The sequence below is a fragment of the Eutrigla gurnardus genome, assembly GCF_963514095.1.
Source record: "Eutrigla gurnardus genome assembly, chromosome: 16".
Lineage (NCBI taxonomy): Eukaryota > Metazoa > Chordata > Actinopteri > Perciformes > Triglidae > Eutrigla > Eutrigla gurnardus.
In genome coordinates this window covers 3,916,445-3,939,950 of record NC_139927.1, presented here as the reverse complement: position 1 = coordinate 3,939,950, position 23,506 = coordinate 3,916,445, and the positions used below count along the sequence as shown (strand labels likewise).

At 43.4% G+C, this 23,506-nt stretch overlaps 2 protein-coding genes across 2 annotated transcripts; one reads left to right on the top strand and one right to left on the bottom strand.

Moving 5' to 3' along the window:
• The first annotated feature begins 29 nt into the window (after positions 1–29).
• On the top strand, positions 30–12,529 carry mmut (methylmalonyl CoA mutase). The gene is made up of 13 exons (XM_084030404.1): positions 30–155; positions 1,205–1,651; positions 2,435–2,802; positions 2,880–3,037; positions 4,848–5,019; positions 5,090–5,338; positions 5,489–5,600; positions 7,213–7,328; positions 8,557–8,672; positions 9,583–9,714; positions 9,791–9,938; positions 10,368–10,535; positions 11,125–12,529. The coding sequence occupies exons 2-13, from the start codon at positions 1,246–1,248 to the stop codon at positions 11,251–11,253; spliced, it is 2,274 nt and encodes a 757-aa protein (XP_083886530.1). The 5' UTR covers positions 30–155; positions 1,205–1,245; the 3' UTR covers positions 11,254–12,529.
• A 1,713-nt stretch (positions 12,530–14,242) lies between these two features.
• opn8b (opsin 8, group member b) lies at positions 14,243–18,743 on the bottom strand (the record flags this gene model as incomplete). The annotated part of the gene is made up of 4 exons (XM_084030467.1): positions 18,622–18,743; positions 16,377–16,670; positions 15,550–15,860; positions 14,243–14,563 (listed from the first exon to the last, which is right to left on the bottom strand). The coding sequence occupies exons 1-4, from the start codon at positions 18,689–18,691 to the stop codon at positions 14,243–14,245; spliced, it is 996 nt and encodes a 331-aa protein (XP_083886593.1). The 5' UTR covers positions 18,692–18,743.
• Between the last annotated feature and the right edge of the window lie 4,763 nt (positions 18,744–23,506).

Below are 23,506 nucleotides of genomic sequence, written 5' to 3'. Positions count from 1 at the left end.
TGTATTCATATTCACTTCCGGTGTCTTCGGTCAGCGTTAACTGTTGGACGGCAGCGCGGCACGCTATTGGCTGCCTGGGAAAAGCGTGACATTTCATTGGCCGGTCGAACACACGCCTTTCGTCGATCCGAGCAGACCACAACAGAGACGGCAAGGTCAGGATATTATCCTAAAATGTGTCAAAAAATTAAATGTGTGAAATTAAAATGAATGTTACTTACCTTTAAAATGTCTCCTGTTAGCCGACATTAATTTGGTTTTACTTTAAACCGAATGCTAATAGCTCGAGCTAGCATCCACTTATAGCTAACAGCTCACTTTACGTTACGTCAACATTTACCTGCGCGTTTCGCCTCTTTACTGTCAACGTTAGAAATGTTTCCGTGTACTTCCACAGGCATTTAAGGCTCCTTTGCCTTCTTTTCTGACTTATTCTAGCTAGTCGACATGAATGCTAACATTAGCTAGCATTGATGTAGCAACGTCCCTGCTGTCAGATGTTATAACAATGTCAACATCGCATGCTAGCTGCTAGCTCACTTAACGTTACGGTTAAACACGCACACACCTGTAGTTATGGTTGAGCTTTGCTTTGCAGCCAAACTTATGTATGCTAATTAGCATACTGTAAACATTAGCTAACAGTGTAAACAGTGTTTCTCAAATGTGGTTGAACCCCTTATTTGTAATAATAATATGAACACAGCTCGTTATCTTGTCGTGCTGTGGTAATTGTTAGCTTCGGGCTAATCATCCAAACAAAACAAAGGAAACCAACACTAAAATGTCTCACTGTTAGATATGCTGCTCATTGAATGAGATCCAGGCTGCAAAATAAACTATTGTCTTATTAACAACTCAGACGTCATCGTATCTGGAGCACTGTTTTTATCCATGCAACTTTAACTTGTCACATTTTTTAAAGTCTGTGTTGTGACGTCATCCCCATAGATGTTGAAACATGATGCATTAGTGTGTATCCATGTGTGCTTATGTATTACAGAGTCTCTCCTTCAGCATGTTAACGTGCAACCATCACCAAGATTCAAAGACTCAAATCGTTTATTATCATATGCACAGAAACATGTTTCCCTGTACAATGACATTCTTCATATGCTGTCCACAGAATGCCAAACAATAAAAAAATAAATAATAATAACACAAAACTGTTTTCTATATGTGTGTGTATCATCGTCTTCCTCAGGTGATCCTTGCGCCCGTCTTGACTGAGTCACCAATCCAAGCATGCTGACTGCACGGAGGGCGTGTGCGGCGATGGCTGCCCGGCGCCTGGTGGTCAGAGCGTCCGTCTCCTCGGCGCACACACGCCGCTCAATGATCCACACGACGTCACCGCGTCGGGACCAGAACCAGGACCAGTTGCACCCCGAATGGGCCGCTCTGGCTAAGAAGCAACTGAAGGTGAAGAACCCGGAAGATCTGATCTGGCGAACGCCCGAGGGTCTGAACATCAAGCCCGTGTACACGAAGGCAGACTCGGCCGACAGGCCGGATGAGTTGCCGGGAGTGTTTCCCTACACTAGGGGGCCCTATCCCACCATGTACACCAACAGGCCGTGGACTATCAGGCAGTATGCGGGCTTCAGCACCGTGGAGGAGAGCAACAAGTTCTATAGGGATAACATCAAAGGTAGATCTCATTCTGAAATGTACCATTATGTAACAGCATAAAAGAGCATCAAGACAAAGTAAATAACCATCTATGACATAATACAACACCTTAAAATAACATCAGGGGCAAATTTTGTTTCTCCACCACTTCAAATGTATTTTGCATTTACGTTTTTCCAGTCCTATCATGGCAGAACACACACTTTAGGACATTTATTCTCATTGTGTTCTCAACCCTGCAGGTAAAGTTTATTGTGGCTGTTAGTTCTCCTCTCCAACCTGATTTTAGTTTTATTTTCAGTCATTTTAATACTCATACAGGAGTGTTTTGGCATTCTTCACACATCGGCAAAGCTGCCTCTGAAATGCATGATCATACACAAGGCTGCAGATTGAATTGCACCTAAATATTAATAAGAATAGAATGACCGTGGCATTGTAAGGTCATAGAAATGTCATGCCAATTCTGTACATACATGCGTAGGAGAGTTAACCTTCTGAAGAATGCCAGTGATTCCTGCTCAGTCCATCCACAAATAAGTGTTATTTAGATAACGAGGAAAGATATCGCAAAGAGGGGAAATTTGTTATTTTGTTAATGTTTCAGTTTTTGGTTGAGCAGCAGCTGAAATTGTGAGAACGCAGATTTATTAATGAAGCATTTAAAGTGGAATCCTTGGTGTTGTTGGTGCTGGCAGGGTGTTTGTTTGGTAGTCTGGAAGCTGCCTGCTGCTCACCTAGTTCGACTTTGGCTTTCTCGCCAGTTCCGGTTTTGTATCTTCAAATTGCGCTTTCATTTCAGCCGGACAGCAAGGTCTCTCCGTGGCCTTCGACCTCCCGACGCACCGCGGCTACGACTCGGACAACCCCCGAGTCCACGGAGACGTGGGCATGGCCGGAGTCGCCATAGACACGGTTGAAGACGTGAAGATGTTGTTTGATGGAATCCCGCTGGAGAAAATGTCTGTCTCCATGACGATGAACGGAGCGGTGATCCCCGTCCTGGCCATGTTTATCGTGACGGGAGAGGAGCAGGGCGTGCCCAAAGCCAAACTAACCGGCACCATTCAAAACGATATTTTGAAGGAGTTCATGGTGCGCAACACCTATATCTTCCCGCCGGAGCCTTCCATGCACGCCATCGCAGACATCTTCGCCTACACCTCCAAGGTACCTCAATACTTAGGTGGACTTCTTGTTCGGTGCTCATCATATCAGGGATTTTAATGACCCTCCATGTTTTCCAGCACATGCCCAAGTTCAACTCCATATCCATCAGTGGCTACCATCTCCAGGAAGCTGGAGCCGACGCCATCCTGGAAGTAGCCTACACCATCGCCAACGGCCTGGAGTACTGCCGCACGGGTCTGAAGGCAGGCCTAACCATCGACGAGTTCGCCCCGAGGTACAAAAATATTCATATTTCAATATACTACATGTCACGGTCATGCATTTTTATTGACATATTTGTAGCTCACTGCTACAGCCGGGGAATGTATTTTTTAAAATATGATTTATTCATACGTTTCCCCAGTAAATCCATCATACTGCCAATATTCATGAAGGTAGAGTCAGAGCTGCGATGGATTCATTTATTTATATCAAGCATTATTAATATAAAGATCAATAGATAAAGGTATGAGGGGGAAAAACTCTCAGTATGTAGTTGTGCCATACATGCTGTCGGTATTAATATTCCACTGACGCATAATAACGTCATGTGACAGCTGCATTTTAACTGGCAAACAAATACTTACCCTGGATATCCGTTGAACCACCAGATGGTGTTGAGTTAGCGTGCGAGGTGGAAATCAAACCATTCAAATAGTAATCTGCAAATATGCTCAACCTTTGACCCCAACACATCGTGTGTGTGATACGTGTTCGAAATCTAGAAGATAAAGTGGGCTATTATTGGATTTGATCTAAAAATTATTCTTACTGTCATCCATGATTTATATCCTTTTATATGACTCCCTTTGGCTCAGCCCACCTGTTGCTCCATAGAATCCCCCCCCCAGACATTACATGAACCTTCCAGTCAATTACACACCGTTGCCACCTCGGTCCAATTATTGTTCCTTACATCGTGCTTTCATTTCCTCCTCTTCATGTGTCAATTACTCCCATAATAGCAGACGTAAGTGTTCGAGGCCCCCGACGAATAGCTAAACCTTTGAGCCGGCACGATGTCTGAACCTCAATGACGCGCCTTTTGTGACTCTGAAAATGGGCTTCTGGACTTTTTAATACCACTGTCGGTGTCTTATTGTGTTTTTTTTTCACAAAAATGAATGAATGGGTGTTGAAATGAATTATGATTAATTCCCCCTCGTCTGTGAAGCATCATAACTTTGGTCTGCCTTCTTTAAACAGCTGACTGATCCCCAATTTCATGTGTAACTCCAGCAATATTAGATATTTGAGAGTTTAACAACCGATTCATGCATATTGACCGGTAGTCTTTTTTTCCCTACATAAATAAATAACATACGTAACATATTTCATAAAAATTGCTACATTTTTAACTATTAATTTTGACAACAACTGGACATTTTACGGTTGAAAAATAAAGATTTAGATTAAATCTAACAGATTTTGTTTTTTGACCTGTTAAGTTTCTTGTTACTTCCTCCGATTCCACTATATCTGCAGTAAATTAACATCAGCCTATGCATCGAGTACACGTACCCGAACACCGTGATGCCCTGGTTCCGGTTTGGACCATCAGACTTGGTATAACTTTATGATCACTATACGAATACAGCGAATTTAGAGCACTTCATGGTGAACCCAGTTCACCCGCCTGGAACGCAGCGAGGGCGACGGTGCACGAGGGCGAAAGTAATGACCTCACTTCCACGGGCGTCTGACGGCGTGATTCACTGTGACCTCCGTATGAGAGCGGTGCGAAGTGGAAGCTGTGAGAGCGACTTCCTTCTCCGTCTGCTCCGGGAGACATGACTCCAATAAATATTTTGTATTTATACAGCAAATAGTTCAGCTTTCTGCCATTTATTTGTAGCATTAATCAAAACTGTGACTATATCTGGTTGCTAGAAGATATAGGTTGATACTGACTGTTTTTATTTTGTGTTTGGGTGCTCTTATTGTGGCGGGTCCATCTCATTGTCTTGTGCCTTGAATTTTCCTCCAGTTGATTTTAATAACCGACTATATTTCCCTTTCTTTTCCATTCGTTTGTGTGCTGCCAGGTTGTCCTTCTTCTGGGGCATTGGGATGAATTTCTACATGGAAATCGCCAAGCTGAGGGCAGGCAGGAGGTTGTGGGCCACGCTCATTAAAGAGCGCTTCCAGCCCAGGAACGCCAAGTCTCTGCTCCTCCGCACACACTGCCAGACTTCAGGCTGGTCTCTCACTGAACAGGTGAATATCCGTCGCATGGGGATCAAACTCCCGACATGAACAAACCGTGAATCGGTGCGTCCCTCCGTAGGATCCGTACAACAACGTGGTCCGGACGGTGATCGAGGCCATGGCGGCGGTGTTCGGGGGGACCCAGTCGCTCCACACCAACTCGTTCGACGAGGCGCTGGGCTTGCCAACGGTGAAGAGCGCTCGCATCGCCAGGAACACCCAGATCATCATCCAGGAGGAGTCGGGCATCCCCAAAGTGGCCGATCCGTGGGGGGGGTCGCACATGATGGAGGCGCTCACGGACGACGTCTATGACAAAGCGCTGAAGGTGAGTCGTTGGTGCAAACGGGCTGAAAGTTGCACGTATTATAAAGCATAATTTATCTGTGTGAAATGCTCTTGTGAGGTAAATATGATTAGAACACAATGAAACAGGTGTAATCCATCATCATGGAGTCTTTGTGCTTCCTTTGCACAGTTCATTACAGAAATTGAAGAGATGGGCGGCATGGCCAGGGCCGTGGCAGAGGGCCTTCCCAAACTCCGTATCGAGGAATGTGCCGCTCGCAAACAGGCCCGCATCGACTCGGGTATGAATATTTCATGAGCTTATCGTCGGCTTACAGACTCGTTCATTCGTCTTCTTTTATCTTCTTCTTCCTGCCTCGAGGAGTACATGCTGAACTTACCGGAGTTGCAATGAAATAACAAATGGAGGTTTCTGTTTGGATATTATATAGTAAAGTGTGCGACTCCTTCGTTCTATCAGTTATTACTTTAATTTATTAAATTATTATTATCATGACCTTGTTCTTGGTCTTATTTGTCATTTGTAAAGATCACCAGATTTAATCTTTATTTTTTTTCTACCCAAAAACATGGCACAGACTTTTCCTGTCTTTTTAAAACTACTTGATACGATGAATGAAACAATGAATGAATGAAACCTTTATTATTCTTATTTGGGGGGGGGGGGGGATTTGGTTTGCACAGGAAGCATAAAAAAAATATATATATATATCTTCAAGTCAATATTCCAGAGTTTAAACGTTGAGGTCTGTATATAAGTATACCATTATGACCATGTGACTTCCTCTCACTGTTACATGATTAATCATCATGTAAATGGGTTCAAGGGAATGCATGTGCACTTGTCCTCTGAGGGCTTCTTTCTGTCTCTTACATCCCATAATGAACAGAACCTCCACAGACCGTGCAGCGCTCCGTAATCCCCCGATGCCTGCCGTCATTGATATTCATTGGTTTTCCTGACCCCCCCCCTCCAGCAGCAGCTGTTGACATTTGTCTCCACTTCCTGATGGACCTTGAATTCTGATCAGATCTTTTTGGTTTCTCTGTGTTGTTGTTTGGGATTCGTTGAGGAATACAAAGACTTGGAAAGGGTTTTGTTTGCTTTCTGCATATCTTTTAAACACTTGAATGTGTCGTCATGTCGCTGTTGCTGAGCTGTTTTCAATCGATTTGTTGGGAATACGATGAAGATTCTATGACAGTTCATTTTCATCCAGAATTCAATTATTTAAAGATTGATTCCTCGAATCCTTGACGTTATCTCCTCTGATTATTAATTAAGTGTTAGCTCAGTGCTCAATTTATTTATTCAGGATAACCCCTTGAGATGAATCATCTCTTTTTCGAGGGGGTCCTTTCATAAAATGATACACATAATACCAAAAAAAAAAAAAAAGAAACACGACTCTCCTAACCCCATCCCCAGAGATCCACATCTCAGCTTCATAATCAATTCAGTAATATCCATGCTTACAAATAGGAAAAAGAAAGGTTAATAAGATACATATATAAGATACAACAATGATGAGAAATTAGAATAAAATAAAATAAATAAAAATAATTAGAAAAATAAAAACAAGAGCTAAAAAATTCAGAAACAAGAACAAGGTGTTTGCAAATGGATTAGAAGTTGTTTTGTTTATTATTATTATTATATCACAGCTGTGGAGCATCGATCGGACTCAAGTCGAGCTTATGCTTTAGATCCGAACTGACTTCCTGTTCTGTGACCGTCTCACGTCGGGGATTCTTTCTTTAAATAGACCTTTTTAATAATGTCCTGCACTAATAATTGCTTTTCTGTGGACTTTTGTTAAACTACAAGTTAATAATTCTGCTCCTTGGACCATGAAAAGGATGTGTGTTTGCTTTGTATTCCCTCTCCTTCAGGATCCGAGGTGATTGTCGGGGTGAACAAGTACCGTCTGGACAAGGAGGAGACGGTGGAGGTGCTGGCTATAGATAACACTGTTGTGCGGCAGAAACAAATTGAAAAACTGAAAAAGGTCAGTGTTCCCTTCGGGGGATTGAATAGAGGATATTTGTTTAGACCGCAGCGTTGCATTCAAAAGACGGCAGAAACATTGTGTTCCGCGTGTTCGACTCCATCCGCAGGACGGGGAGGCGGTCATGTGACGTAACCGAGAGCCGCTGTGTCGTACGCAAACACGTCGTCATCCACTTGGCTTCATGGGTGTGTTTGTTTTGGCATTTCTGCCCTCGTTTCATTGTTGACAGTAAAGACAGACAGGAGACAGCGAAGGGGCGTCTGATGCAACTCCGTCATCAGATATCATTTGCGATTACATGATTCATTACAGAATGGCATAATTCAGCCATCGTTAATCATTTTTTAAATGTATGAAACTGTCAAACGTTTCCTTTTTTCATTGATGTTTCCCTTATTTCTATGTTCTTCTCATCTTATCATACGCTCTACGTTTTGAAGGACATTTATTTGAAATAAATAGAATACTTTCCCACCGAGCAGGTGACTAACATTTGGACTCATCGAACACAGGTGCAAACAAATACTTATAACCTCAATTAGCGGCCACATTCCATTCTGGTGCGTCAGCTCTAGGGTCCAGGCTCTCCGCGGTCTCATTGACGTTATCAGTAACGGCGGTGTTTTTTATAGATCTGCTGGAAGAAAGACCTGACGAGCCTTTTCATTCATCCTTTGTGTTGAAGAGAGCTTTGACAGCGTTCATACGGGTGCTGGGAATCCTTGAAAACACTTGAGTTTTAGTGGTGGTGTTTTCAAGATTGAAAGTGCTTGGATGTAGAATAAAGGTCTTGAAGTGTGTTGTATGTGATGACATCTATGATAGAACAGAGAAAAGAAGATCTCCAAATCTGAGGGACTGAAAACAGAATTTTCTGACATTTCTTTATGAAAAATGACTTTTGATGATGAACAGATGATGAAAATAGTTGGTGATTATATTTCTGTGGATCTGTTAGTGGAATTAGTTTTCCTTTCATTTGTGGTCCTTCTGTAAAAAGCTGTCTCCAAACATCATGTTGGTTGTTTAGAGGACAATAACATCTCATTAAATGTGATGAACAAGTGACATAATAAGTAGACTGAATGCTGACCATTGGATTGATACAAAGATGGAGTTTACCACAGCTGGAAGGGGCTGGAAAAGCATGGAAATGCACCTTGAATGCTAAAAAAACCCCTGAAAAGACCACGTTTGCATGTTCTGCCTCGTGTGTGTGATGCAGGTGCGGGAGACTCGTGACTCGGAGGCGGCGAACAGGTGCATGGCAGCCATTGAGGAGTGTGCCCGAACCGGGGAGGGAAACCTTTTAGCCTTGGCTGTGGAGGCGGCACGAGCCAGGTCAGCCCCCCCAAACCTAGTATAATATAATATAATCCACCTAGATCTTGAAGGCTTTGAAAATGTCACATGGTACAAATACCGGAGATGTGTTCTCTCCTACTGAAGAAGAATGTTTACCTTTCTATGGCAACACATGTTTTCACTCATAACCCATATAGATGCAGATCTTGTGCTATTCATGAACCTCAAGCACATACAGTATCTCTCATCATTCTATTGCTTTAGAATAATCTACGCTTCATGTATTTGGATGAAGGTTTCATAGCTGTTTTTCTTGAATTCAGACTTCTATTTAAACTAATGGTAAGGAACGTATTACTCTGCATCCAGACTGTAGTTTTGTGTTCACTGCGGACCAAAACCAAGAGAATTAATAGTGCTATTGGAAGTTATTGGTCACATGTAAGCATGAATATCAGGATATCATGAGCCACTGATCCTGATGAGACTATTTAAAGAAGAGAAAGCATGATGCCTTATCTCCAGACCGTTAATCCGTCTCAGTACCGTGCCAAAAGAACGATGACTCGGTCATTTTAATTTCAGCCATTGCAAATGTCCTTGACGTTCCTTGACTGTGCTGTAACAAGGCCATTATAAATGATGCAGATAATCAAGCATGGCATGGAAAAAAACCTTAAAAGCAAGGATTTCATTTGATCTGTATTTTCCTGGAATACAAAGGACAATATTTCCATGACATGAAATACCTCATACAAATCTGAAAAAGTCGAATCAATCAAATCTTTCAAGTTCGAGGATGGACGAGAGGAAGCAAAGCTCCTCGCCTTCTTTTTCTCATCGCGTGTCATTTACATATCATTTACATACATGAGGAAGTCTTCAAAGGAACTGAACAAACTGAGATACCGGAGTGCATTTATTTATCGGAGATGCTCTCCTTCAGATGCTCGGTGGGGGAAATCACTGACGCCATGAAGAAAGTGTTCGGAGAACACAAGGCGAGCACCAGGATGGTGAGCGGCGCGTACCGCAGCGAGTACGGGGAGCACGAGGAGATCGCCGCCGCCCACAACAGGTCGGAAACATCTTGTCTTTTACGTTCGTGATGCACAGGAGGGAGAACTCAATCGCTGTTTCTTTTTAAATCTCAGAGTTTCAGACTTCAAGAAGCAGGAGGGCAGGAACCCTCGACTCCTGGTGGCCAAGATGGGGCAGGACGGTCACGACCGGGGGGCAAAGGTCATCGCCACGGGGTTCGCTGACCTGGGCTTTGATGTGGACATTGGGCCGCTGTTTCAGGTGACATTCATTTAACCAGAGATCTCCAATAGGGGGTCCGGGACCCCTAGAGGGTCCGCAGAGTTACTGCAGGGGGGTCCGGGACCCCTAGAGGGTCCGCAATATAAAGCTAGGGTGCAATAAAAGTGAAACAAATGTTTTTTAAGCTTGACTGACAGTAGAAACCCTCATTACTGAAAGATTAAATATCCTTTATAATTATAATGAATAAATTTTATTTATAGGCGCCTTTAAGAGCCCTCAAAGAAACCGTACATTAAATAAAAGTACGAAGGCCTCATTAAGCTGATTGCTTGCACCTGTGCCTTCTGTTGCTCCAGTTTCTACATACTTAGCCGTACGACGGGTCTGTTAACAGTTTGAATCGCTCCTTTCTCTGCACTGCCGTATAATTAAACCTACTCAGAGCTGTGTTTGTCGGGTTCTCAGACCCCCCTGGAGGTGGCCCAGCAGGCCGTGGACGCCGACGTCCACTGTGTCGGGGTCAGCACGCTCGCCGCCGGACACAAGACTCTGGTCCCGGAGCTCCTGAAGGAACTACGCAAGCTCAACAGGCCGGACATCCTGGTGATCTGTGGAGGCGTCATCCCACCACAGGTAACCCTGTCCATCCACCTGTCATGTGACATTCAGGAGACATCGTTCCCTTCAGTCTCTTTGATGGAGCTTTATTTTACTGATTAGATTTTTACTTTCTTTTTCTTTCTTTATTATTTTACATTTTGCACATTAAACAAACAAATCCAGACATACAAACTATTATTAATAATAATAATAGTATATAGGGGGGGGGAATTTGTTGTCTGTATTTATTTTTTCAAATCTTTTCATTGGTTTTTGCACAGAAATGAATAACATACACATACACAAGGGTTTTTAACCCAGACTTTGCTGAGTGAATCTAATGGTTTAAGCTTGATTCGGCTCCGTATTCATGAGACGTTTCCTTTCAGTAATTAAGACCCGGAGGGTTTTGTTTTTTCTTCATCATCCTGCCTTCGTGTGGCCGATCTGTTCCCATCATTATCACACAAGAACACCGTGATTGCATGCAGCGCCGTCTAGTCCATTCTAATATTGACATTCCATCCGTTTTCACATTAATCACGTACAGCGCGTTGTGCATGACCTTCCTGCTCTCCACGTGTGAAGCTGTGGTTCATATTAACTGTGTTCCCGTGTGCAGGACTACGAGTTCCTGTACCGGAGCGGCGTGTGCGCCATCTTCGGCCCGGGAACCAGGATCCCGCAGGCCGCCGTGGAGGTCATCGACAGCATCGAGAAGAGTCTGGAAAACATCCGGCAGGCCATGTGAGCTCAAACTACCACTCGACAAAGAGAACTGTCTATTCCACAAACGCACCTCTGGACAGAATCAGTGTGCCTTCTTGTAAAAATAAAATAAATATCGTTAAAATGCAGCATGTACAGATGTGACAGGTTTGAATTACTAATAGCATCCTCACAGTTTTGACTCTTTTCAGTCCTGTAACTTCACAAAGAAAACACCTTTAAGTAACACCATGAGCTTAGTGTTTAGTTGTGTTTTTAGTTGTGTTATCCTACATCACGTCTGCAGTCACATAAACTGTGATTTCCTCCGTTGCAGCGAGCCTCTGAGTTGCAGTGGTTGTTGATATCCTAAATATCCCAGAAAATCCAGTAAAATGAGTTGAATGCACACATAATACAGTTCCAGAAAGAAATGCTTGGCATGAGATTATTTTTTACATCCACTCTGAATTGAATGATTTTATTGTTAAATGTGTGTAATTACATAACAGGGTGTTATTAGTGCCAGTGAGTGGAGATGGATGGATAGAAATTCACATAATAATCATTATTATCTTGAATACGGCCTTCTTTCATCTCGGGTCTTTTGCCTCTCTTGCATCATCCAATTTCTGTTTCAAATATTAAAATCACGGATTGCAGAAAACGATGATTGCAGTTTATTTGGGAATAATATTTTTCTACTTCAGTACTGCAGCACACAGATGTTTGGAAGTCAAGTGGCTGCATTGATGATTTAATTGCTAAATTGCAGTAATTCAGTCAGCATGGGGTGGAACATATATCTACAGTTACTGTGACTCTTGCAGCAGTTTTGAGAACATTAACTTGGAAAATTGATCACAGTTGATTGTAAATGTCAGAGGGACTTTACATTCCTGCCAGGTGGATCCAGCCTCCCCCACACAGACAGGATAGAGACCAGGTTTTAGTTTTTCTTGGTGTCTATGGATGTTTTAGACTTTGCATTAGGGTAAACTCTTACTTTGATGACAGTACCGACACTATTTCCCCTTTCCTCTGCGAAGTCCTAACCTTTAAAGTCGAGCTCTAACGGCAGTTCAACCATACGTCTGTCTTCAGAGCTGTATTCTGAGTAACAGGACAGGCAGACGAGACATAACGTTGGGAGGAATTGAATTTGACCCTTTAAATGATCAGCTCACGACCTTCTCGAGCCATGCAGAGCCGTGTCTGCAGATTGATCGATGGGTGGATGTCATATTATTGGTTGGCACTCGTCCAGGAGGAAGCTCATGTCCTATTTTGTTTTCCAGGAATAATAAAATATTGGATTTTTAATAAAAAATCTTTGGGTATTTTTTTTTATATGACATATAAAACATGACCAGATCTGATCTAAAATTGTTAAAGAGGCTACAAAGGAATCCATCCTCTGCTTATTTTCAGTAAAGCACCTCTGTTATACTTAATCCCACATTTATTTCTTGTTCGTTTTGGCAAGATAATCCTCACAAATGAACACCATTTGAGGTTTTATGAAGTGTAAAGGCAAAGGCCAGAAGTGAAATAAAGATATCAGGCTAAACGGTCATTACACACAACGAGGCTGTGAAGGCAGTTTTTGTTTTATAGCCTCCTGATAACAACTCAACATTCAACACAGGGATGCATGGCTTTTTAACTACAGAACTTATTCAACCATTCAGAAAAGCATTGACTGAGAAGGGAAATGCAAAACTGGTAACTCATTTGTGAGTTTTAGTACCACTTTATATTCATTGATATGAATTTCCAAAGCTTGAAAAAAGGTAAGTTTATTTTTACACTTCCTTGATAGATGAGACGGGACATCGCCAACCTTGGTGCTCTGGCTGTCTTTAAATTAAGATGAATAAAACATCAGAAGTCCCACCGCTGCAGCTGATACTATCATGGTGAATGTATTCTCCATTACTTTAGTGTTTATTCTCAAACGTGACCAATGAATTGAACACACAAATATTTGCTCAATGTTCACATCTGGACAGTCACAACTTAAATAATTCAACACCATCAACAGTAGTTACAAAAAAGAAATTTAAAAAAGTTTCACCAAAACGAACATTTGTTTCTGTTCATCGCGTCTCGGCTAGACGGTTGCTCTTTTCTTTGGAAATCTTTTTCAGCTAATCAGCTAAATGCTCACAACGTGACGTTGATAATATTTCAGATAAATGATGCTTTATCCAACGCAAGTCACATGACACAATAACAAACGGGTCTGTTCGAGGTTGGAAAATCCCTGAGTTTCCCTCCTAATTCCTGACTTTGATCAGCCGACCTTCAGAGCTACGTTAGCTGCTGTAATGCTAAGCTAATGCTAGCAGGCTTCTGGCTACAACTTCACACAGAAACAAAGTGTCTCATCAAACCGCCTCGACAAGAAATCAAAGAAGTGGATTTTCCCAAAATGTTAAACTGTACAAAAAACAGAAATTGTGCCAATAAAAGAAGGATTTGGTTGAAATATTGCTTCATTACAATAAACACGTGTTTCTAGAATATACATTTTTTGGATGGGGTTTGATCCAAATTTGTTCTGAAATAATAATGACTTAAAGAGTCTTATCCCTTAATTATACCGCTGGTTACGTTCCTTAGCCAGAACAACATTCAGATTGCTGCTAAAAATGGTAGAAGCCGACATGCATCCATTAGATCGGGTAAACATGGATAATATGATTTATTTTTGTAAACATTTTTAGAGCTGTCAATGCAACATTTAGTACATACACTAGCTTATTGGTATGTTACATATAATGTTATTGTATCTATCTATCATTGATAGTGTATTTTTTTCTTTCATCAAAAATACTGATTTGGTGTGACAAAATAATCAAGTTATGTACATTTTTTTCTTCAAACAAACAAGTATATATATCTATGACGGCTTATGAGGGCCACTGTTTGAAAAAAACAAAAAATGGAGCCGAGAAAGGGGGCAATATTCTGAAAAAGAACCCACAGAGTCTTTCTTGATTCCCACAATCTGAAAATCCCCGCCCTTTTCACTCGGTGACCTCCTGTGTCAGCACCTCCAGTTTGGACTTGACGCTGACCATGTAAATGCCGTTGTCGTTGACGGTGTTGGGGATGTGGCACACCTTGGAGCCAAAGTCCGTCCACAGCTGCTTCAACTCCTGCTTGAAGCTCTGGCTGAAGACGAAGTAGATCAGCGGATTGTACACGGTGGAGGTCTTGGCAAACAAGCACGGCAGGAGGCTGATTCCGTAGGCGATGGCGCTGCTGTCGTGGAAGATCGACCACAGGCTCACGATGGCGTAGGGCGACCAGGAGACCACGAAGCATGAGCTCATGAGGATGGCGATCTGCAGGAGGACAGAAAAGACGTCGGGGAAAATCCAGTAATCTAAACGTGGTGGATAGACTGACGCCAAAGAAATGTCTATGGCAACAGGGGACTGCCAATACGCTCCCCTTAAGGGATGGACTTTGGGCTAATCCAAGCAGGCGGGGGTGTGAGACCTGGCTCCATTATGGCTCCACAGCACCAGAGGATGTGGACTCGAACATAGTCAGAGTTGGTTTTTCCAGGATGTTGACATTTGAATGTTTTGGTTAAATGAACTTTTTTATCTACCTTTTTATGGACCTTTTCTAGAGCGCCTTTTCTGGTCTTTTCCAACTACTCAAGTTGCGTCACATCACATTCATTCTGTTTATTCACACGCATTCATACACTGATGGCATTAAGAGCAAATTTCATTCATAGACATTCACGTTCGGCCTGCGGACGGACCGGAGGAGCCGGGATTCTAAACCAGCGATCGTTGCTGCTGTTTGCATTCCTTTTGATGCAAATAAAAAAAGAAAAATGCTACCATTCAGTGGTTGCACAACAGCAATGAACGACCCTGGAATCCTTGAATAGAAATAGATATATGACATTTTTTCTGTTCCACACAACAGTCAGGGTCGAATTGTGCATTCTTGTTGTGCAATTCTTCGCATCGGGAGGAATTTGGCAGCAACCAAAAAAGATTCTCTATGCAGATAAAATGACGGCCTCTTAACATTGAATATGTGCCGGGTGAAACATCGGCCATCAGCCCCCGTTTCCGACGTCGATCAGTGTATTCCGTCGTAAGCCATAGATGCACCAGTATTATACCCTGAAAATTAACCATATTAAGACATCGGCTGCATCACATAGCAAAGTGCCGCCGCTTCCCATGTGGGCATACGGGACTTGCAGCAGCTCTTACTGTGATTATGCTTTGTAGCACCAAAGCATGGTAGCATCAGCCACAGGTGCTCGGTCAACTTACTAACAATAAGAGGTTGTCTGACTCACCACAAACAGCCGTCGGTGGAGCTTGACGGTGTTGGGGAGTTGTTTGCTGCTGGAGAAGTAGAGCTTGATGGCGATGCCGAAGTAACAGCAGACGATGACGACGCAGGGGATGAGGAGGTTGAAGCAGAACATGCAGATGACGAAGGAGAAGCCCTCGTGCTTCATCTGCGCCCAGGCGAGGGAGCAGGAGAGGCCGTAGGGCTCGGGGCCGTAGCGTCCCCAGCCCAGGATGGGGAACAGAGCCCAGATCAGCGCGTACAGCCAGGTGAACACGCACAGCATCTTCACCTTCCTCCAGCTGATCTTCTCATCTGCTGAGAGGAAAACCAATTTACTCCTGAATTTACCCAAATTACACATACGGCCCTATCTGCATATATCTAAATACAGAAACCGAACTAGTGAGTTGCTGATTGATTGTTGAGATTACTAGCTGATGTGAGGATGCAATGTTTTTTTGTTTTACAGGAAGAATAAGATATTGGATTTTGATATAAAAAAGATATTGTCAGTCATTTTTACTTTTTTGAAGTGCAGCTATTAATAATCTTGGAGAATGACTGCTGAGAAACAGGAAGTAAGTATCGACAGACAGGCCAATCATTTTCTCCAGCCCGACATCCCGTGACAATCCTGCCACGTCCACGGATGACATTTTTATTTCATTTATACGTCTAATGTATTCATTGCTATTGATTAGAATCACCTACTAAACCTTTAAGGCAACAAAACCAATGAATTCAGTTTAGGAGACACATCACAAATTAGAGTTCACAGTCCCTAATAATACCAGGAAGTATTCTGATCAGTTCCCCTGAATTACTTACTGGGCGGCTGCAGATTGAGGCACACGCTGAAGCGCACTACGGCCAAGCAGGTGAGGTTCATGATGCTGGCGACGCCGAAGATGAAGCCCGCCATGCCGTAGTACACGCAGCTGGTGTCCCCGCCGAGCCAGCGGTGGTTCCAGGCCGACGCCACGGCCAGCGGGTACATGGTGACGGCTGCTCCCAGGTCTGTCACGGCCAGATTCACGCTCAGCAGCTCCGGCGGTTTCATCCTTGAGGACCTTTTGACTGCCATGATGAGCACCAGCAGGTTGCCGATGATGGAGAGGACAGCTGAGGCGGACAGGAGGAGGACAATGACAGTCAATTCACAACAGAATACGCTGTCAGGTATGTAGGATTATGAAGACAATCCATCTGACTCTTCTGCTCAATAATAGACTAAAGGTGCGACTGAGATGTAATATTGACTGAGAAGGGATTATGTGAGAAATGGTTGGGGGAGGGGTCAAGAACGGGGGTCATGGCCTCCTTTCACCCACTCTTCACCTAAAAGCAATCATCATCCTGCTCTGAAATTAGGATTGATCTTGAAAAGCGTTTAATAAGCCTTTTTTGAAATGACCTCTGCTCCAATGGGTTTTTCAGGGGCCGATTTGGTCATTAGGGGGCCTGGGAAAAACACCGTCTTGCTTTACTTTTCACCATTTATTATTAATAGAACTATAAATACTGCATTAATTTTTTTGTGATGTACAATGTAAGCTATATCCCATTATATCCCACTCCCATGGGGAATCCCATTCTTAATCCATAGGGTTTAATATGACGTCGGTCCATCCTTTGCAGTTATAACAGCTTCCCCTCTTCTGGAAGGCGTTCCACAAGGTTCAGGAGTGTGTTTTTGGGACTTTTTGACCATTCTTCCAGAAGTGTATTTGTGAGGTCACACACTGATGTTGGACGGGAAGGCCTGGCTCTCAGTCTCCACTAATTCATCCCCCCTCCACCGAACTTTACCGTTGTCCTGGCAACCGCATCCTGGACACGGTGTATATTATCAGACCTCAGGAACTGAATGGAAGTTATTATTTATATTGTATTTCAGCCTTACTTTGGCTATATAGCGAATAGATATATAGGGAGACAACATTCAGTCTTGTATGGTTTGGTTGTATTAGACGTTTGATTGCAATATTAAGGTTTAAATTGGGTGTGTATTGGTTGGTAGTATTAATTTATCTTTCGACATGTTGCGGGTAGGAGATGTAGCTTTTTTTTAAATGTCAAGAAGATGGTTCAGACATGTTTTATTATCCTCTGGAAGTGGAAGCTTTCTATTCTTGAGGCTGTAGGAGCCTGACAGCCGGAGTGATCCTTTTATCGTTCTCGTCATCCTAATGACCTGAATCAGAGCTTCATACGGAGGTGTTGACACTCTATTGCGATGCTAATTAGACAAGGAATTGTACATTCCCCCTGTGAGGTGGAAGAGCAGGAACAAGGATGAGATGTGTGAGGAAGATTCTACCCATGCATTATGTATGACTTTATGTTAAATGTGCCACAGTGTAAACACTTAGATGTTTCCACTTCTTCATTTTAAAATCATAGAGCAGGTCTCAACGCTAATGTTGCAAAAGTATCTAAAAAAAAAGGTCAATCCATGAGAAATATGCTCAATTGAGAAATTGTGTATTACTTGGAAATGTGTGCGTGTGTGTATATATATATATATATATATCTCACTGTATGTCTGATGAGACACATTATCAAATGAATGCTTCTCCTGGCAGATAAATGGAAATGAAGGAGAGACATTACAGCTGGAGTATATCTCATAGCGGGGTGTCTGGTTTTAATGTGCAGCCAGAATAATGCAAGAGAAGTAATTGCTCACCAATTTGTCCTCCTTCTATCCACATGAAGGGTCTTAATAGGCTCCAGCTCTTCACATAATGATGATATGTGTTGAATGGAAGGTCTCGAGGGTTAAAGGCTGTCACCTTGCATTGACTTCATCACCACTATATCACCTCAATTGCTTCCAAGTGATTATTAAAATCCATTTATGTAGATTAAATGTGACAAAAAAATTCCAAGTGGAATCTTAACGTTTCAGATTAGAAAATAAGAGAGACGTCTCTAATTGCACCGGGTCTTTATCCATCAGCCTGCTGCGTAAAATGTGCGTAAAATGGATCATGCAAAAGTATCATTTAAAGCTCTCAAAAATCAATCCGCGGGGATTTGATCACACATTTCACTCAAGCTTTGAACTCACTTATAAGGAGCAGATAACATCCTGCGCCGATGTCCGCCGCTGGCGACAACATGGAGCTGTAGATATCCATCGGAAGGGACTGCGCTCGGACGGTAACGGAACACCGCTGTTCATGAAAAACGAGTCAAGGTGCGCTCCTCCGGGCGCAGCGCTGCGCACTGGTGATCTGGTGCTCCGGCCGAAGTGTGTATAGGCGGTGTGTGAAGGTGTGTGTGTGTGGGGGGGGCTATTATCCAACCAGACGGCTCTGATGTAACGGTGAGGACTAATTAAGTGTGTATGTGGGGGGGGGGGGGGGGGGGTAACCAGGCAGTACCAAGTAATCATCTACATATTTAGATGAATAACATATGTGTGGTCTACTTTATGCAAATGAGATGGAGACTGATAAGAAATGTCTCTCTGGCTCCTTCCTTCCGGGGCTCACAACTGACCCCAAACCAGGAGCAGCAACATCTGAGTCCAATAGAGAAGCCAAGGCTGAAGTGGCGTAAACATGCATTCTCTCTGCTGGCCACCAGGGGGCGACTCATCCTGGTCGTAAGGAAGTCTATGAGAAAATGGTCCTACTTCTCTCGATTATCTCTAGTAAGTTTATGGTCTCAATGTCAAGTTTCAAGTCTTCTTCAATCCAGCATGATTTCTAATGACATTTAGAAAGCACGGGATGCGTTAGGGGGCGGGGCCACCTTGTGATTGACAGGTGGCTACCACGGCTTTGTGGGAATGAGTACATGTTATCAAAAAAGATAATCCTTAATTAGTCCCACGGCGGTGACATTTACAGGATTACAGCATAGAATACAGAATATCTTTATTGTCACTGTTGAGCAGCACTCAGTTTTGGCCATGTACTGATATATACAACATGACTGAACACAGGAAGTAGACTTAATGCAATATTGACATTATTATTGTATTTGCACAGGATGAGATGATTGATTCAGTCCGCTGGGTGCAGCATAGAAGGAATCTATCCTCGAGCCTGACTAGACCAAGACACTGACAGCTGACAAATTAAAATGAAAGAACTCCTTTCTCCTCCTACCTTTTTCTTTTCAAGACGGCAATGCGTCTCCACTCAGGTGTGTTACTGTCGGGTCGCTGCACTATACAGGAAACCCATTCACAACTCTCCGCTGTGAATTTAAATCTACTTTGGAGCTCCGTTAGCTTTGCATCAACACAAGCCTCGGTTCCCACGCTAATTATTTCCATAATGATGATTATTTTTTACTGACACGATCGATCAAAGTGACGTTTTGGGTTTTCCAATCTCTTGTCTTTGGAGTCTCTGCGTCATCGTCGGCACCTGCAATAGAAAATCATTGTGGCGACTCAGTGACCCCCAGTGTCCAGACGGTGATTACATTGTGATTGATAGCGGGTGCCAGACGGGTGCTGATGTAATGTTTTATGGCGTGAGAGTACGTTGGATGCACGTGGTGAAGCGGTACGAAGCAATTCCAGTCAAAAGTCAGTTATTGTTTTTTGGGAGGTGATGGGTGTTGATTAGTGTTGTTTGTCTGATGAAAAGTTGCTACAGCCGGAGGGGGGGTTGAAAGAGGTATGTTGCCGACGAGGGGGGGAACCTGCAGAGTTGTCACTGCAAACAAAGGCTTCTGTTTACACTCCACGGAGACTCCTGCGATGAAAGCATTCCCTATCTGTGGAGGGTCGACTCCGAATGTGAAGAACCTTCCCTTTGTTAACATCGTCTCCTTCCTCGCCTTTTCTTGTTTGGGACATTCAAAGCTTTTACAAGACTGTTGTCATGGCGATGACAACGTACGTCAGCTGGCTGTACATTGAGTTTGGATGCAGCTCCGAACATTATTATTTTTTATTTTTTCTCTCTCAAATGTTTCATTCACACCCCAAGCTGACTCTGACTCTCTCCGATCTTTTCGTCTCTCTCCGATCTTTCTGATCTCTCCGATCTCTCCGATCTCTCTGATTCTGACTCTCTCCGATCTTTCTGATTTCTCCGATCTCTCCGATCTCTCTGACTCTGACTCTCTCCGATCTCTCTGAATCTCTCCGACTCTCTCCGATCTTTCTGATCTCTCCGATCTCTCTGACTCTCTCCGATCTCTCCGATCTCTCCGATCTCTCTGACTTCCTGACTCTCTCCGATCTTTCTGATCTCTCCGATCTCTCTGACTCTCTCCGATCTCCTAAAACCCTCTCTGAGACTCTGTACAAGCTATAACCACAGAAGTCTAATTAGTTATCAGACATAAACAGCTGCGAGTGCTCTGATCTCTTCTTATGAAAGTCCTTTTTAGCCGAGAGCAACAGCGACATGCCGTCTCCACACAGGCCCGTCTAAAGCCCTGAAACTAAAGCATCATGGGTAATCACTGACAGTAGTGCTGACTTTCCTTTCATACGAGCTGCATCATTAGCCTTATTCCCCACAGAGGAGCAAGTGTTTCAAGGATTCATTGTGAGGTTTACTGAAACAAGCATAATCATCTGTTTTGCTAGTTAAAGATGCCCTCTGGTTAGCTAGCAGACGAGCTGTGTTGATCACTTTCATCTCACGCTGCCATGCTGTGGTCTTAAGGTCTACTTGGACGACGAATCAAGAATGAATAAGCTTATTCTTGTCCAGGCTTCCAGATATCTGCCTCTGATATTTCTGCTGCACAAAGTCAATGTGGAGATTAGTTGAGAAGCTAAGATATGTAACTCTGGTGGTGGCTGCTATAGGAGTGGTTAAATACCAACGCTGTGAATGTACTTAACACCATAAAGAAATGTGGTGGGTGGTGGTGGAGGAATCTCTCAGTCATATCGTTTGGCTGACCTTGTTCTGTATCACACCATGGAGGTGAGACATGTAGGAGCAGAGAGACACATACAGGGCTGCCTTGTAGAGGTGGGGCTCCTTAATCACATTTATAGATGTGTACTTATATATTTTAATAACCCAAAGAATACTTTACAGATCAAGAAGCTCAAAGAGGCTGGAGAATGAAAGACGGACTTTAATGGAGCAAGGCTTCAAAACATGCTTTCAATGTTTAACGAGGCTCTTCAGATGCTTCGGCGGCACACTTAGTAACGTTGAATGTAAACAACCTGCTTGTTTTTACGATACAAGTATCACAGGGTGTATTTTAACTAACACAACTATGTCCTCCCGTTATGAGAGGGGGTGGGGGGGGGGGGGGGGGGGCAGTTGTGATGCACGGACTTGCACGTTTTTTTTACGGAGGGGTGGGGAGAGATTTATACAGATAAACAGGGAAAAACACTTTTCTTGGGGATGCCAAATGCAATCTCAGATACCTCGCCGCCTGGATCCCATGCAGTTCCCCTGTTGGAGCTATAGGGGAATATGGATTTCTCCTTTGTTTCTAATACTAGACTGGAATAAACCTGTTCAGAGCTCACATCCCACTTCACCTTTGACCTTTCCTCGTGGGATTGATATTGGACTAACGGAGTTCTGTCCACACGGGGAGGTGTTAAGTGATTTTATAGATGGATGTAAAGATGTTCTCTGATAGATGAGTGTAAGGAAGGTAAGGAGGTTGTGCTCAGGCTCAGTCAGGCAATGCAGCGGTGATTAACACGATGCCCATCCACGCCACAGAAGACTGTGCTTTTAGTTTTTACTGAGAATGCTAAACAAATATAGATATTTAATTATTTCATTGATATTTCATTCAACCTTTAACATTAGTTGTGGTTTGCTGCTTTGAGGAGAGGAGTTAGACAACGAGAGAGGTCTGCTCTTCTGGAATTTTTTTTAAAATAATAATAGATTCTCGCTTGATCTCCGAGAAACTAAACATCCTTTGATGGCTGATAAAAGCATGCAGCGTCGGCCGCCGCACCTCCACTTCTGTGTTTACACCAGTTGTGTGTTTCCTTAGATACAAATGAACCTCGGGTCAGCTGTGAAATACTTATGTGTACTTTCACACACTCGTTTGTCTCCAGGTAACCAGTCTATCACAGGGCTGACATGTAGAGACAGACAGGTAACCAGTCTATCACAGGGCTGACATGTAGAGACAGACAGGTAACCAGTCTATCACAGGGCTGACATGTAGAGACAGACAGGTAACCAGTCTATCACAGGGCTGACATGTAGAGACAGACAGGTAACCAGTCTATCACAGGGCTGACATGTAGAGACAGACAGGTAACCAGTCTATCACAGGGCTGACATGTAGAGACAGACAGGTAACCAGTCTATCACAGGGAGACATGTAGAGACAGACAGGTAACCAGTCTATCACAGGGAGACATGTAGAGACAGACAGGTAACCAGTCTACCACAGGGCAGACATGTAGAGACAGACAGGTAACCAGTCTATCACAGGGAGACATGTAGAGACAGACAGGTAACCAGTCTATCACAGGGCTGACATGTAGAGACAGACAGGTAACCAGTCTATCACAGGGCTGACATGTAGAGACAGACAGGTAACCAGTCTATCACAGGGAGACATGTAGAGACAGACAGGTAACCAGTCTACCACAGGGCAGACATGTAGAGACAGACAGGTAACCAGTCTATCACAGGGAGACATGTAGAGACAGACAGGTAACCAGTCTATCACAGGGAGACATGTAGAGACAGACAGGTAACCAGTGTATCACAGGGAGACATGTAGAGACAGACAGGTAACCAGTCTATCACAGGGAGACATGTAGAGACAGACAGGTAACCAGTCTATCACAGGGAGACATGTAGAGACAGACAGGTAACCAGTCTATCACAGGGCTGACATGTAGAGACAGACAGGTAACCAGTCTATCACAGGGAGACATGTAGAGACAGACAGGTAACCAGTCTATCACAGGGAGACATGTAGAGACAGACAGGTAACTAGTCTATCACAGGGAGACATGTAGAGACAGACAG

Coding starts and splice junctions, on each gene's coding strand:
- mmut (XM_084030404.1), top strand. CDS start 1,246: ATGCTGACTGCACGGAGGGCGTGTGCGGCGATGGCTGCCCGGCGCCTG. Junction 1,652..2,434: donor CTATAGGGATAACATCAAAG/GTAGATCTCATT, acceptor CTTTCATTTCAG/CCGGACAGCAAGGTCTCTCC. Junction 5,339..5,488: donor TCTATGACAAAGCGCTGAAG/GTGAGTCGTTGG, acceptor TCCTTTGCACAG/TTCATTACAGAAATTGAAGA.